This window comes from Nymphalis io, chromosome 19 (assembly GCF_905147045.1).
Source record: "Nymphalis io chromosome 19, ilAglIoxx1.1, whole genome shotgun sequence".
NCBI classification, from domain to species: domain Eukaryota; kingdom Metazoa; phylum Arthropoda; class Insecta; order Lepidoptera; family Nymphalidae; genus Nymphalis; species Nymphalis io.
In genome coordinates, this window is record NC_065906.1 from 10,166,107 (window position 1) to 10,180,412 (window position 14,306).

The 14,306-nt window shown below is 32.9% G+C and overlaps 2 protein-coding genes across 7 annotated transcripts in view; one reads left to right on the forward strand and one right to left on the reverse strand.

The window, feature by feature from the left end:
- Positions 1–279: 279 nt before the first annotated feature.
- Positions 280–2,051, reverse strand: LOC126776130 (probable methyltransferase-like protein 15 homolog). The gene is made up of 3 exons (XM_050498431.1): positions 1,859–2,051; positions 1,538–1,776; positions 280–1,463 (listed from the first exon to the last, which is right to left on the reverse strand). Exons 1-3 carry the CDS (start codon positions 1,927–1,929, stop codon positions 445–447), a joined length of 1,329 nt encoding a protein of 442 aa, XP_050354388.1. The 5' UTR covers positions 1,930–2,051; the 3' UTR covers positions 280–444.
- Positions 2,052–7,134: 5,083 nt separating this feature from the next.
- LOC126776084 (neurexin-1) overlaps positions 7,135–14,306 on the forward strand; it is a 194,486-nt gene continuing 187,314 nt past the window's right edge. For all 6 annotated transcript variants that reach the window (XM_050498358.1, XM_050498359.1, XM_050498360.1 and 3 more), the window contains exon 1: positions 7,135–7,274. The gene's annotated coding sequence lies outside the window, so the exon portion shown is untranslated. The remainder of the gene's footprint in view (positions 7,275–14,306) is intronic.

Below are 14,306 nucleotides of genomic sequence, written 5' to 3' on the forward strand. Positions count from 1 at the left end.
AAATAAATTCCTGATCTTTGTACATTCCTGTCACATTTTAAAAAATCGATAATATAATTAGAATTGTTTATATCCCAAAAATCAATGAATTGCTTGTCATCAAAGTGTCTACTGCTAATGCCTAAAAATCTTATGTTTTTATGTCAATTAATTAAATTAAAAAAATTATTATCTTTATTTTCATGTATCAGAAAATTAAAATATTAATAATTTAGAAGATATACCTACATTGAAAGTTATTACTATTTTAGTTGTATAAGGTACACAATAAAAAAAACAAAACTATAAATATTATTTATTTTTCTACATTACAATCTAAAATTATCTACATGTTATATTGAGTTGAAATTGTCCAACTAAAGTAACCTTTATACATTTAAAAATCTCGTCCTATGTATTATTGCATCAATGAATACATGCTTCTAAATTTAAAAGCATGGTTTTTTATTTTATTTTAAGTGCAGCCCTCAACCGAGCACTCCTACTCCTCGGGTTTCTTTCAACTTCTTCATCAGATGGCACTTCAACATGTTTGTTTATTGCTTTCCATGGCGAATCTAAGAATTGATTTATTGTTTCCTGGTCTTGTACTAACATAGGACTGAGATATCTCAATGGGACAGGATTAGCCGTTTCATTTACTATATTCCCAGCAATATGTCGTTTAACTATTGTATCTTCAAGAGAATGAAAGCATACTGTAACCAACCTTCCATTTATTTTTAGATAATATTTAGCTAGTACCATACCATAGTTAAGTTCATTGAGTTCATTATTAACAAATATGCGTAATGCTTGAAATATTTTAGTTGCATTTGATTGTGGTCTTTGTAGTTTATCTAATCTGAATTCATCTGGGCAGCAAGAATCTACAATATCGACCAATTCATGTGTTGTATCTATATTTTTTATCATATACCTAGCGTGTATTATTGTTTGAGCTATTTTTGCTGCTCTTTTCTCCTCACCATATACTTTGAAAATTTTGTATAGCTCATGTTCGTTAGCAGTTGCTAAAACTTCCCGAGCAGTAATTTGATTAGGATCTCTTCCAGCATCCATTCTCATATCAAGGTAACCGTTTTTGCTAACAGCAAAACCTCTTTCACCATTATCTAGTTGCATAGAGGAGCAACCAAAGTCAAATAATATGCCATCTATTGAAGACTGTTTAATATTAACACTCTTCAAAAGTGTAGGAAGCTCACTAAATTTTCCTAACAGTGGGATTACTCTATTTGGATATTCTTCTGATAGTTTTTTTGCTTTTTCATAAGCTATGGGATCTCTATCTAATGTTATTAATTGACAATTAGCTGATTCGAGGATCTTTCTAGAGTGTCCACCCGCTCCAAAAGTCATGTCAATGTATAGTTCATTGTCATTCGGTTTTAAGTGTTTAATTACTTCATTTAACATAACAGGTGTGTGATCTTTGTAGGTTTTATTATGAAGCTTGCGTGCTATAAAATGTTTCAGGTATCTTATTTGCTTGAAAGTCATTGTGAATCTTTTTGGAAGATTTTTCTAAAGAAACCCTTGTTTTCCTCCTTCAGATATGTTAATACTTCATTAGATAATATGAGGTTACACTCTTCAGTGCTCAAGCCGGTCGCAGTGCTTTGGTTGGTTCTTTTATATTTATCCCTATAATGGTTGTCTGCTATTTTGTTTAGAGCGTTGTATTGACGGGTACACAGTTCAGAGTCTAAGTTTTGTTTGTTTGACGATTCAAAAGCAACTTTCACTTTTTCTCGTATGAACTTGCCAAGATCCCTGAAAATTAATAAGGTTATATTTTATTTGTAATGATATATATAATTGAGATTTGTATTTATATATAAATAGTACAACTAACCTATCACCTTTAGAACTGTCCACCGGCCATTTAGCTATTAATTTGGTAAACTTTTTATACTGAGAAGTCATAGTTAGTGTTTGTCCATATTAAGCTAAGCAATTGTGATTTTTGTCTCTTTTCGTAAAAGTACCGAAATATTTACTATTTTCTGACCCTTAAATTAAAAACAGATTCAATGTGCCATTGGCGATTGGAATGAACGAAAACGTCAAATTGACGGTAATGGGGCGTTCAGTAACATGTACGATATCAAATTCTACTATTTTAATTTTCTCGCTAATAACTTATATTTAATGAATAATCTATGCAATTATTATTTCAGTTATTTTTATTTAATATAATAAAATTTTTGAATAATTTGTTTCTGTATTAAGATTAACATTGGCTTAAAATGGATATCACGTTGTTATCAAGGTTGATATTAGGTATTTTTAAATATTAAAAAGTTAAATGGAGACCTAAATATTAAGTTATGTATGGTCGTGTAATAGTTATCACAGTGCATTGCAATAAAAGTAAAATATAAGCTGTCATCTAAAGTATATTAATGGACTTTTCTTACATATTATATTCCCATCTGTAATAAGTACTCAATAATAACAATTAAATACGTAATTATCATACATACGTCCTATGTAACAGTAACAGTAACAGCCTGTGTATATCCCATTGCTGGGCTAAGGCCTCCTCCCCTCTTTTGAGAAGGTTTTTAATTATAAAACGTCCCATATATTATAATTAAAATATTAAGAGCTTGTATATTATGATTCTCTTAAACTCACTAGTATTCAAATTTAATAATAATAAGCCGATATGGAATTAGTTATGCCGCGGCGAAGCCAAGCAATTTCCGTAGGCAGTGGTTACCGGAAATTACTTAGCATTGTGCTGTGTAATTACGGACACAAGGGACATAGCAATGTAAGGAATGAACAACTTGTCTTAAGTTAAGATGATAATGTTAATTGGCAGGGGCTACTTCTTATCAAGTTGTGTAAATACCACTACATTGAGGAATGCATCGCAATAAATGTAATTTAAACCATGTTGGCTTAGCTTTTGGCTTTTATGCATTTTTTTCGTAATAGCCTGTGAATGTCCCACTGCTGTGCTAAGGCCTCCTCTCCCTTTTTGAGGAGAAGGTTTGGAGCTTATTCCACCACGCTGCTCCAATGCGGGTTGGTGGAATACACGTGGCAGAATTTCAGTGAAATTAGACACATGCAGGTTCCCTCACGATGTTTTGCTTCACCGTAAAGGATGAGATTTTTTTTTTTTTTATATATGTCCGGGATGGCAAATGACTCTACTCCACCTGATGGTAAGTGGTAGTAGAGTCCAAACGCGACGCGGCGATGAGATGAATTACAATTTAAGTACATGAAAATTCAGTGGTGCTTGCCCTTGTTTTAACCCACGATCATCGGTTAAGATTCACGCGTTTTTACCCCGGGCCATGTATGCTTTTTTAGGCATTGGCTTGAGGATATTTTAATATAAATCGGATTTACTTGTGTAACAATACTCCACTTAAACAATCCTTCTCATTTACTTTTAACATTTTATTCTCTTTCACACTTATCTCGTTATATAATTTATTATTAATTAATATTTTACAATTCTATTACAATTTTTATTGGAATTCCTGCAATCACCTCAGCAACCATCGAACGAGTCCATGTTTCCGTGTTTTGTTTCTTTTTTTTATATCGCGTATTTTTTTTCGCTCATTAATTTCCAACCAGAGTTAATTTAGTTAAAAATATTACCATTATTTTCTAAAAATCTCAAAATAATTATTAAAAATCAGTAAAACCTTACACTCGACCATCCTGATAACGTGTATGACCTCATACACGTCTCAGGTGAGAACCTTAGACTTGTATGTATTGTAAGTTTGTCGTAAGGATTTTTTTATTATAATTTAATAAATCATTAATTAATATTAAAAGTCCTAATACTAAGTCATTTCTACTATACGAGCCCTATTATAAATTTAGTAAAATTAAACTTAAATCTTAATGCCAATAATTGTAACGGTTTTCAATCGACTTCAATAAAAGGTCGGTTTCTACTTTCTATGTTAGACTCGTGTGTTTTTATTTTTACCTTGTTACAATAAAAACTTTGTTAATTGAATAAAAAATAATTTAAATTTTGATATATATAAATGTGAAAATATTAAAACAAGACATATATTATGCTCCATTTTATCTATGTTATGGATGTCGATATTTGTGAAGAAACACCTTACTAACAAAATTAAACCTGCGACGGTAAATTATTTTATTCGTCTCTAAATTAAGTTTAAGAGTTTTAAAGAAAAAAAAGGAATTTAAACAATATGTTACTCAACTATGCAATAGTGCAATTTATTCACAGTAAATATTAAATTATATGGCTAGAGATTAAATAATTCAGGGAGAGCTTTGACTTATAATACCAATAATATAGTCATTTCTATTTTTATAAAAATAAGTTTTTGTTTTGTTATCGACTTTGCTTCAGGTCATACCGATTTTCTTCGCCTCTGATATAATCGAGTGTGACCAGAGAAAATTCTACTAATCTATATTACGATTACGATACCTTCCCGATTCAATTCGAATCCAACTTTGACTATTCTACATTTATTCGAATCGAATCGAAGAACGAAGCTAACAAAATTTACTCATAATTCCACTCGATGAAGGACTGCTAACCAAAGATCTAGATTTCATAACGGACTTAGGAATGCATGCCTTGGAACTTGTTTAGTCAAATATATAGCGGGGAAAATAAAATCACACATGCCACTCCATACGACACGTTTGCATCTATTATTATTATTATTAATCGTTTAATACTGGAAGCATGTTGTGAAGAAATAGTAGAATTTTTAAAATATGTAATTATTGATATTTGTTTAAAAATGATCACCTGCTTTAATGTTTTTTTTTTTTTAATTTTAATTCGGGAAACAAGTAGTACAGAAACAAAATAATAAATGATCACAAGATAATATAAATCTAAATAAGTTTCCACTAACAACTAATACAGAACCCCGGGTTTGAACCCACGATCATCGGTTAAGATTCACGCGTTCTAACTACTAGGCCATCATTATTAATCCAAAAAACATTGAATAATATTATTAATAACATTTGAAAGACAATTTTTCCGAACTTGATGGTAGATATATAGTATCCTGTTTCGCCGTCCGTCGCTACGGACGGGTATTGGGGCGGGAAGATCCCTGGATGTGTGCACCAGATGTCTCTAATGCTTCTCAGTTCATTCGCAGGGCGATCAAGCGCACCGGATAAGACCCCATTCGGGGGGTCCAGCGAACGACCTGCTCTGCGAAGGTCTTTATCTAACAGATGTCTAGGTACAGAAGGAGTAGCTGCGGGGCATCTGCTGTTGATGTTTTGTTGTAAGCGCGCGTGTATACTTGTTGCTTCCAATGGTACCGTCAAGCTGGCGAGAATGAGAAAAAGATGCGTTGATAGGATGGTGATTTGAGGTGACGGTGTTGTAGCGATGTTTGACGTTGATGTGTGTTTGATGGTGGTGGTGAAGTTCGGAGTTCCAGTCTGTGATTACGAGCGTTTCCACGGTCCGATCAAGTGCACCGGAGGAGACCCTGTTCGTTGAGGTTCAGCGAGCGACCTGAAAGAGAATTGAGAATATAAATTTCTATAGTACACTAAATGTACTATAATTTTTTTTCTTACTAAAAATGTCGTGTGTGCGGTTCTGAAGATATTCAAATTCCTTATAGACGCCTGGGCGGATCAAGCTGAAAATCTTTATCCGTAACAAACTATTTTTGTAAAGTGCCCTTTGCCCAACGTAGACTGGTTCGATAAGCCAAAATAAGATGAATCAATTTTCATCTCGTATTCAAAGATACATATTACACACTGAACAAGTCTGTACTTGTAATTAGAATAATTTTAATAAAAACGTTAGTTTTTATTAAAATAAAAACGGCAGTTTTTATTAAAATTATACTAATTACTTATTTTGTCGAAATTATATAAATTTTATTATTGTTACTTTTTTCAATTTTAGCCTACAACTTTTCATGTATCTAAGTGAATATTAATTCAATTATGAAAACGATAGTTTCTTAAGCCCGAAAGTCGTCTTAAAATAATTGACTGACGGCGGCTCAATAAACAACCGATACTTAGATGTTATACAAATCGCGTTAGGAAATAGCATTGTTTTTTTTGTATCAAGGGCAAGAATAAGAAAATATTTATTCAGCATAAACAGGTATTGTAGGCATCAAATTATAATTGAACAAATTGGATAAGATAAAAAAAATACACAAAAATATATCTTGCACCAAGTGTTGTAAATGCTGTAGGGGGTCAAAAGTTACAGCACAGCCTCGATAAACAGCACGTGTATTAATTCCACCCCGCCCCTCGAAAGCATAAACTGTTGAATTTATGTTCCCGCCCTTATTGCTCGCTCCAACAAAGAATTTACTCGACTCCTCACTGCACTTCTCAACGGGAAATTTCGTTTACGAAAATCAACGCTTTTTTTCCAACGATGACTTGTCTTGTATTATTTTCTTGAGATCTTCTTATCTTCAACATATATTGCTGTTTTGTTAAGACATAATATTAAGAAAATGTAAGTGTATACGCAATGGATGCTGTATTTGTGTAGGCGTAGACTTGAAAAGTGTTGCGGGTGGATGGTTACGTTGAATGTTACAAAGTGTGAGCCTTTTGTTTCGGTTAAGGTACGGTTCTGTTGTTGCGCTTAATTGATATTATTAGTTAAAATCGTGGTTAAATATTTGTCAAATTCTGTTGATGCTAGATGTTTATAAATACGGCCTATTATAAGATATGGTAGTGAGAAATGGTCTAATGTTCAGTTCAATTATAAAAGTATGTAATTGAGAAATGGTTGTTTTTTTTTTTTAAAACATTAAGTGAAGGAGAAGAGTTTATGGAGAACTTCTAAAATAACAAGCAATAGTTACTCTTAAAAGTTTTAATATTTTGTAACTTATTTATAAAATAATATGTAAGGCCCACACTAAGTGAAACATTAGTACAAACATTTATGAGACTGTCACGTGTATAAAGTAAACATTTTGTATGCTATCAATATAGGTAAAAACAATAAGCAAGAGCTAAGCGCAATGGAAGACAAAAAATCCGCCTAACTGAGTTAACGGCACGCCGACTTAACCGCAGGGCGGGTTGCGCGCGCAAGCCGCCGCCATTTCTGCCTGCAGTCGTATTCAGCGCGCCTAGCTCGCGCCATGCGTCCTACAACCTGATCTAATTACATAATCTAAGCCTTCACTTTTTAAATTACAATAAACACGTAAAGTGACATCGTAAGTGTACACATTCGTGATTAGTTTTGTGTAATAAAAAGGCGAATGGATACACAATAGGTATGCTATCATTTGAATTTACTTAGTGTACGCTACCCTCAACACGCTACGCTACGAGCAGCTTCATTCTGTTGTAATAACGAACGTAGTAAAGTTCCATTTTTAATTTATATTTAAATTTTGTATTATGGCAATACAATATCGATACACATTTGTAAGCTCGTTTTTTCTTGTCTGCGCGATGCCATTACGTCTTTATACGAGGGTGACATTTTATGAGGCTGTCTAAGATGCTATGTACATGAAGCCTGGCTGTGTTAGGGAATTTATTTATTTAAATTCTTTATTTTCAGTGTTTTTTAATACAATACTCATATTTAAAATTTTTATCAAGCTTTTGTTTTGGTTTTAGTTTCGAAGATTGTAGCTGGATAGCATTTGTTTTAGGTTACTTCAGTATTTCATTAAAATGAGCTAATTTTCTTTGTTGAAAATAATATCTGAATATTTAAGTTAGTTATTATAAATCTATTTATATATTTATTTAAACTTTTAGATGCAGAGGAATTATGTATTTGTGTTTACTAGTATTTTATGGCCCAGTGGTAAGAACATGTGAATCTTAACCGATGATCGTGGGTTCAAACCCGGGCAAGCACCACTGAATTTTCATGTGCTTAATTTGTGATTATAATTCATCTCGTGCTTTACGGTGAAGGAAAAACATCGCGAGGAAACCTGCATGTGTCTAATTTCTCTGAAATTCTGCCACATGTGTATTCCACTAACCCGCATTGGAGCAGTTTGGTGGAATAAGCTCCAAACCTTCTCCTCAAAAAGAGGAGAGGAGGCCTTTAGCCCAGCAGTGGGACATTCACAGGCTGTTACGGGTTACGGGTTTACTAGTATATATTAGTACTTGTCACTTACCTTGGTACCAATTCATTATCTTACATAATATATAATTGTTTTGTATGTATGTATGTCACTGAAGTACTTCTAAGCGACTGAGTTGATTTTGATGATTTTTGTATGTGTTAAATCGGGCTCGGTAGGTGGCGCTACGGACGGGAAACAGGATTTTTTTGTAACAAAAAAAAATTCCCGTACGATGTCGGGATAGGCAGCTGGTTATATATGTATGTGGAATTATTAGCAATGTTGACATATTCATTTTATATTATTTGAAAAATAAATAAGTAATAGTATTGAAATTTAATCGTTAAAAGAGATTTACTTATGAAATACACAAAAGTATCAAATATATCACAACAGACTATTTCTATATATATACAAGCATATACTTGTATACAGATATATAACTATAATATAGGTATATACTTATATTATAGCTCGAGAACTCCACACAAAGAATTTCATAGAAAAACAAAATATGCACCTGTACACGAAAGCGAACGAGATAGTAGTTATGAAATCCGTTGACTATTTAAGATAAATTACGTCAGCTTCCGAAGAATTAGTAGAGTCAATTAAAAAAGTAAAAGTAAAGTAACAGCCTCTAAATGTCCCATTGCTGGACTAAGGCCTCCTCTTCTAATGAGAAGAACGTTTGGAGCTAAACTCACCATGCTGCTCCACTGCGGGTTGGTTACACATGTGGCAGATTTACATCCGACACAGGCAGGTTATCTAACAATATTCTTCACCGCCAAGCTCGATAAACACAAATTAAGCACATTAAATCTCATCGCTGCTTGTTTGGTTTTTAACCTGCAATAATTGGTTAAGATGCACGTGTTCTAATGACTCAGCCGTCTTGGCACTTATATAGATTATATTTTATAGCGTAACATCCCAGATATTTGGACATTTCAACTATAACGAAGGAAAATGGGACGAAGGGAATTGGTCGCGTTACAATTTTTCACGTGACAAGCAAATTTGTGTCCCTGGGACGTTATCTATATATCTTGACGTTTCATTCGCCCCACGAACCACCAACCAACCAACGTTTCCGTCACCAGGAGACCCAGTAGTGGGACCCAGCAGTTTAAAGATTTTTATATAACTTCTATACAGATTCTGTCTTTTTGCGAGACATATTACGTTATAATATTGTTGAAAAAAATAATTTTTTTATTATCTGTGGAAAATAAGCGTATCATAACTTACGACATTTCTAAGATGTGTTAGGACGTGTTTGATAAACTATCTCCAAAAACCATCAATTAAATTCGTCTATACTTAGGCTTTGTAGTAGGTAGGTGCGAAAAACATCCTACGGCCGAAATTGATAATAAATTTGATCTATGATATCTAATTATAATGTATCATAAACAACTTTAATTAAATATGTATTATGTTGTTTCAATAACTATTAAATTGAATGACATTATATTAATTTCGGTCGTTAGACGCCATTTAACGCCCTGTCACATTCGTTCTAGTGACGGGAGAAAGGCAATTAATCGGTAATACGGTATAATGAGAAAATTTTAATAATTCTAATTTTTTAAAGTCATTGCATAATTATATCATCTATAATCTTCAATATAATAAAATATGTAAGGTATTTTTATTATGTGTATTATAGGATTACGAATAAATGATCCACCTTGATTGGTCAGTTTTGTCCAAGTATAATGGCACTGTAAGCACTATAAACAATTTAATCACGAGATCTAAGGTGTCCCTAATTGCACTGGCTTACCCGTCAAACCGAATTACAGGAATACAAAATATTACTATTTTACGGTAGAATAATTGGTATGTGGTGGTCAGTCAGAATGATCTGCACAAAGCTCTCTACTACTAATAAACAGTATGCTCGTCTTGGTATACACCACCGTTCATAGGCTTTTTACTATTTGGGTTAAATTATTTATTTTTGCTCAACAAAAAACACGCTGATATGGCCCTGTGGCTTTTTTTATTATACTACAATTTATCCATAGACATGTGTGTCCATGCCTTTGTTCTCTGTATTAAATGTTTGCTTCAATTTTAAAATTACAAAATCTCGTTTGTTCTTGCTCGTGCCCTTGTGATCAGAACAGTAAGCTTTGATCGAAGATTGTGCGTTAAAGTCCTGGGAAGCATCCTGATTTTTTATGAAAATTTCGCCATGTTTGTATTGCTAGTCTAGACTAGTAGAGTACCGTGGAGGAATAAGCTCCGAACCTTGAGGCTCTAGCCCAGCTGTGGGACATTAAAAGGGTGTTACCCTCCTTATGTTGCTAACTGGGTAATTACACCCAGACTCGGGACAAACAGACATGTTCATGCACACAAATGTCTGTCCTGGGTGGGAATCGAACCCACAACCTGCGGCGTGAAAGGCAAGTGTCTAACAAACACGCCAACCAGCCCGTCAATTAAAAGAAATAACGACGTCAAAAAATATTCATTCTCGTCAAAATTATACAATCTATGTGATAATTATTCGTAACGTTAAAACATTATTATTTCAACATTACTTTTCTGAAGGCTTTTTATATTGATGGTATATCTGTAGATGTGTTCTGGACCAGTTTAATGGTTGAATTTTATTTTGTCCTCTATTAACTTTATGGCCGCGGTTTCCGTACATAAAACTTCTTCGATCGGGATAGAAAGGGATGTGGTCTCCGTATTTCAAACTGTCGTGTGCGTTTTTCAATTACTTACTTAAGTAGTCTCGAGTCGTTTAGATGTTAAAGTTCGAAAAAGAGTACTGAAATAATGAAAGCATAAAATATAAAGATATTTCTACTCTATATCTACTGGTGGTAGGGCTTTGTGCTCGTCTGGGTAGGTACCACCCACTCATCAGATATTCCACCGCAAAACAGCAAAACTTGATATTGTTGTGTTCCGGTTTGAAGGGTGAGTGAGCCAGTGTAATTACAGGCACAAGGGACATAAAATCTTAGTTCCCAAGGATGGTGGCGCATTGGCTATTTAAGCGATGGTCGACATTTCTTACAATGCCAATGTCTAAGGGCGTTTGGTGACCACTTACAATCAGGTGGCCCATATGCTCGTCCACCTTCCTATTCTATAAAAAAAAAAGATTTTAATAACGTTATTAAGATTCAGCTCATTTGTCTATGGTTAATATAATCTATATAGATAGTATTTATCTTTTGAATATTTGATTTTTGAAAATTCTGAAACGTAGAAAATTGAGCCGAGATGGCCCAGTGGTAAGAACGCGTGAATCTTAACCGATGAACGTGGGTTCAAACCGGGCAAGCACCTCTGAATTTTCATGTGCTTAATTTCTGTTTATAATTCATCTCGTGCTTTTCGGTGAAGGAAAACATCGTGAGGAAACCTGCATGTGTCTAATTACATCGAAATTCTGCCACATGTGTATTCCATCAACCCGCATTGGAGCAGCGTGGTGGAATAAGCTCCAAACCTTCTCCCCAAAAAGGGAGATGAGGCCTTAGCCCAGCAGTGGGACATTAACAGGCTGTTACTGATTACTGAAGCTATAAATATATATTACATTATGTGTACTGGCAAAGTTATTGTGATCTTATCTAAGTGGCAAAACTACTAAAAGTACGAAGTAAGCTCAGCGTAGAAGTATTACTAGCCTTTGATATTATAGATCGGAAATAAGCTAAAAATTTTAATTGAGAAAAGGTAATTAAATTGCGATTCACAATATTTGTTTAGTTAACTCATCATTCACATTAAGCTAAAATATTATATAGCATGTAAAAATATGCACGACAAAAAAACTGTTGAATAATAACGGTGATACTTAAATGTTATAAATATTTAAATGAGCACGAGATAAAGTGTATATAAAAATATTTAAAATATTTTTTCCAAAAATAAATAAATAATTGGAATACATAAATATGTCCAATACCATATAAAAATGTATCTTAGGCATTCCTTCTCCTTATGTACGTACTTATAGCTATTCTATGTGTTTCAGAATGTTTTGTGATATTAATAGCATTAAAATAATAAATGAAAAATAATAATTGTAAAATATTTGCAACTTTTGATTTCTTTGAGCTTCTGGTAATATATTTCGACGAGAAAATTGCAAGAAATAGGTCGCATTTTTTCATTAAAAAAAATGAAAATATTAATAATAATAATATCCTGGGACATTTTTCACACACGGCCATCTGATCCCAAATTAAGCTTGTACAAAGCTTGTGCTATGGAAACCAGACAACTGATATACTACATATACTACTTTTCTTTTGTAAATACATACTTATATAGAAAATTACACCCAGACTCAGGACAAACAGACATGTTCATGCACACAAATGTCTGTCCTGGATGGGAATCGAACCCACAACCTTCGGCGTGAAAAGGCAAATATCTCTACTAACCACGCCAACCGGCTTGTCATATTTATATATATATATTATTCAATATTTTCACAAAGCATTTTATAACTGAATTAATATTTATAACTTCTACACTATAATGTTGTATATAAAAAATGAAAAGAAAATTTTCGCCATAAAACCAACCAACCAATAAATGTTATATGTAAAATGTGAAAAAAACAGGTGTGCAATTCTTGATACTGTAAATATCAAATCTTCGAGAATTGCTGTAAAACGTGTTTATGTAAATGTACGTCTAAAAATCACGTAACATTAACGATTTCACGATGCATTCCGCAAGAGATGAGCTCTTTGAATGCTTCAGTTGATACCAACTGTTCATGCGGTATGCGGTTAAGTACCGTGCTTACGTACAGTATAGACATTTTGTGTATTTAATAGCAAGATCATATATAAGGCAAGACTTTATAGCATAATTGTTAAAAAAAAAGTTTAATAAGAATTATTTATGTAGACTAAAATGAAAATAACTACTGCGCTTATTATGACAGCGTGAAATGGTGGCTGAAGACTGGCGGCATTTACCCGCTAAATCGTTATTCCGATTTTCTGGGTGAAATATGAACCAGTAGATGCAATAAGATGAGGTATTGAAAAAAATATTAATGTTTTGTAAAAATGTTTGCACAACTCCTAGGTCCAATTTTGTCCAAAAGGTTACAAATGTATAATTTATAAAAAGATGCGAATACTTAAATGAATTGAATATACATATTTTACCTAATATTTATGTCTCCAACCCTAAGCTAGGCGAAGGTCCCTTCCCCTATTTTAGATATTTTTAGCTGAATTTGGTAATGCTGAATCAAAGGCAGATATTTTTGTATAATTCAAATTTTTGTCATACAAATGTATATCTTTTTGAGTTTTAAACGCAATCATAACCATTTATTTATTTATTTAAAACGGGACAGAGCTACATCTTCCGTTGACAGGAACCAATTGGAGCTTTTCGAAGCCTTTTTTCAGAATTTCTTTTAAAATTATTATAATTAATTTAGTATATTTTCTTTACAGTATTATATATTTTATGTAGAAACATTAAAAGATAGAATAGAGGTATGTTTATTAATAGTATGTATGTCAAAATTTGCTTCTCAAGCTGAAACAGCTCACATGCTCATATCATTGGTTATCAATATTTTTATTTTTATTTCTTGTTTTTATATTTATATATGTCAATGAAAGATGAAGGGTTGAGTATTAAAACAGTACTCAACCCTTCATTGATTGTATCTGACACGTTTTATATAACGATGTAAGAAATATATTGGAAATTTATATAAGCTATCGTTTGAAGGAATGTATTTAGTGGTTGCTCATAAATAGATAGTTAAGTTTCAGACTAGCATCTCGCCAGACCTGTCTGGTATTTCCCGATATTGCAGGAATGTCCGGTCTTTAGGTTTGTGGTTCTAAATGGGAATGCGGTAGTTTTGTCACGATAATAGTGATAGTAGGTAATGATTACAATTTGTATAACCTTATTGACATTATAAATGCGAACGTTTGTCTCTTTGTTACATAATTAATTATTACATAATCAAGCCCAAGCGTTTTGCGGGTTCAATTTTGACATATGTACGTTGTTATGAAATAGGATCTAGAAAAATTTATGAAAATTTGATTAAAATTATATGCTAAAATTTAATTAACGCAAAATAATTAGAACGCGTGAATCTTAACTATGGTGAAGGAATATATCGTGAGGAAACCTGCATGTGACTAATTTCACTGAATTCAGCTACATGTATAATTCACCAAC

Bases quoted from the DNA above. Each gene is read 5' to 3' on its own strand.
- LOC126776130 (XM_050498431.1), bottom strand. From the start codon at position 1,929: ATGACTTCTCAGTATAAAAAGTTTACCAAATTAATAGCTAAATGGCCG. The intron at 1,777-1,858 runs GTTAGTTGTACT...ATTAATTTTCAG, and splicing joins GACAGTTCTAAAGGTGATAG to GGATCTTGGCAAGTTCATAC. The intron at 1,464-1,537 runs GTTTCTTTAGAA...AACATTTTATAG, and splicing joins TCTGAAGGAGGAAAACAAGG to CACGCAAGCTTCATAATAAA.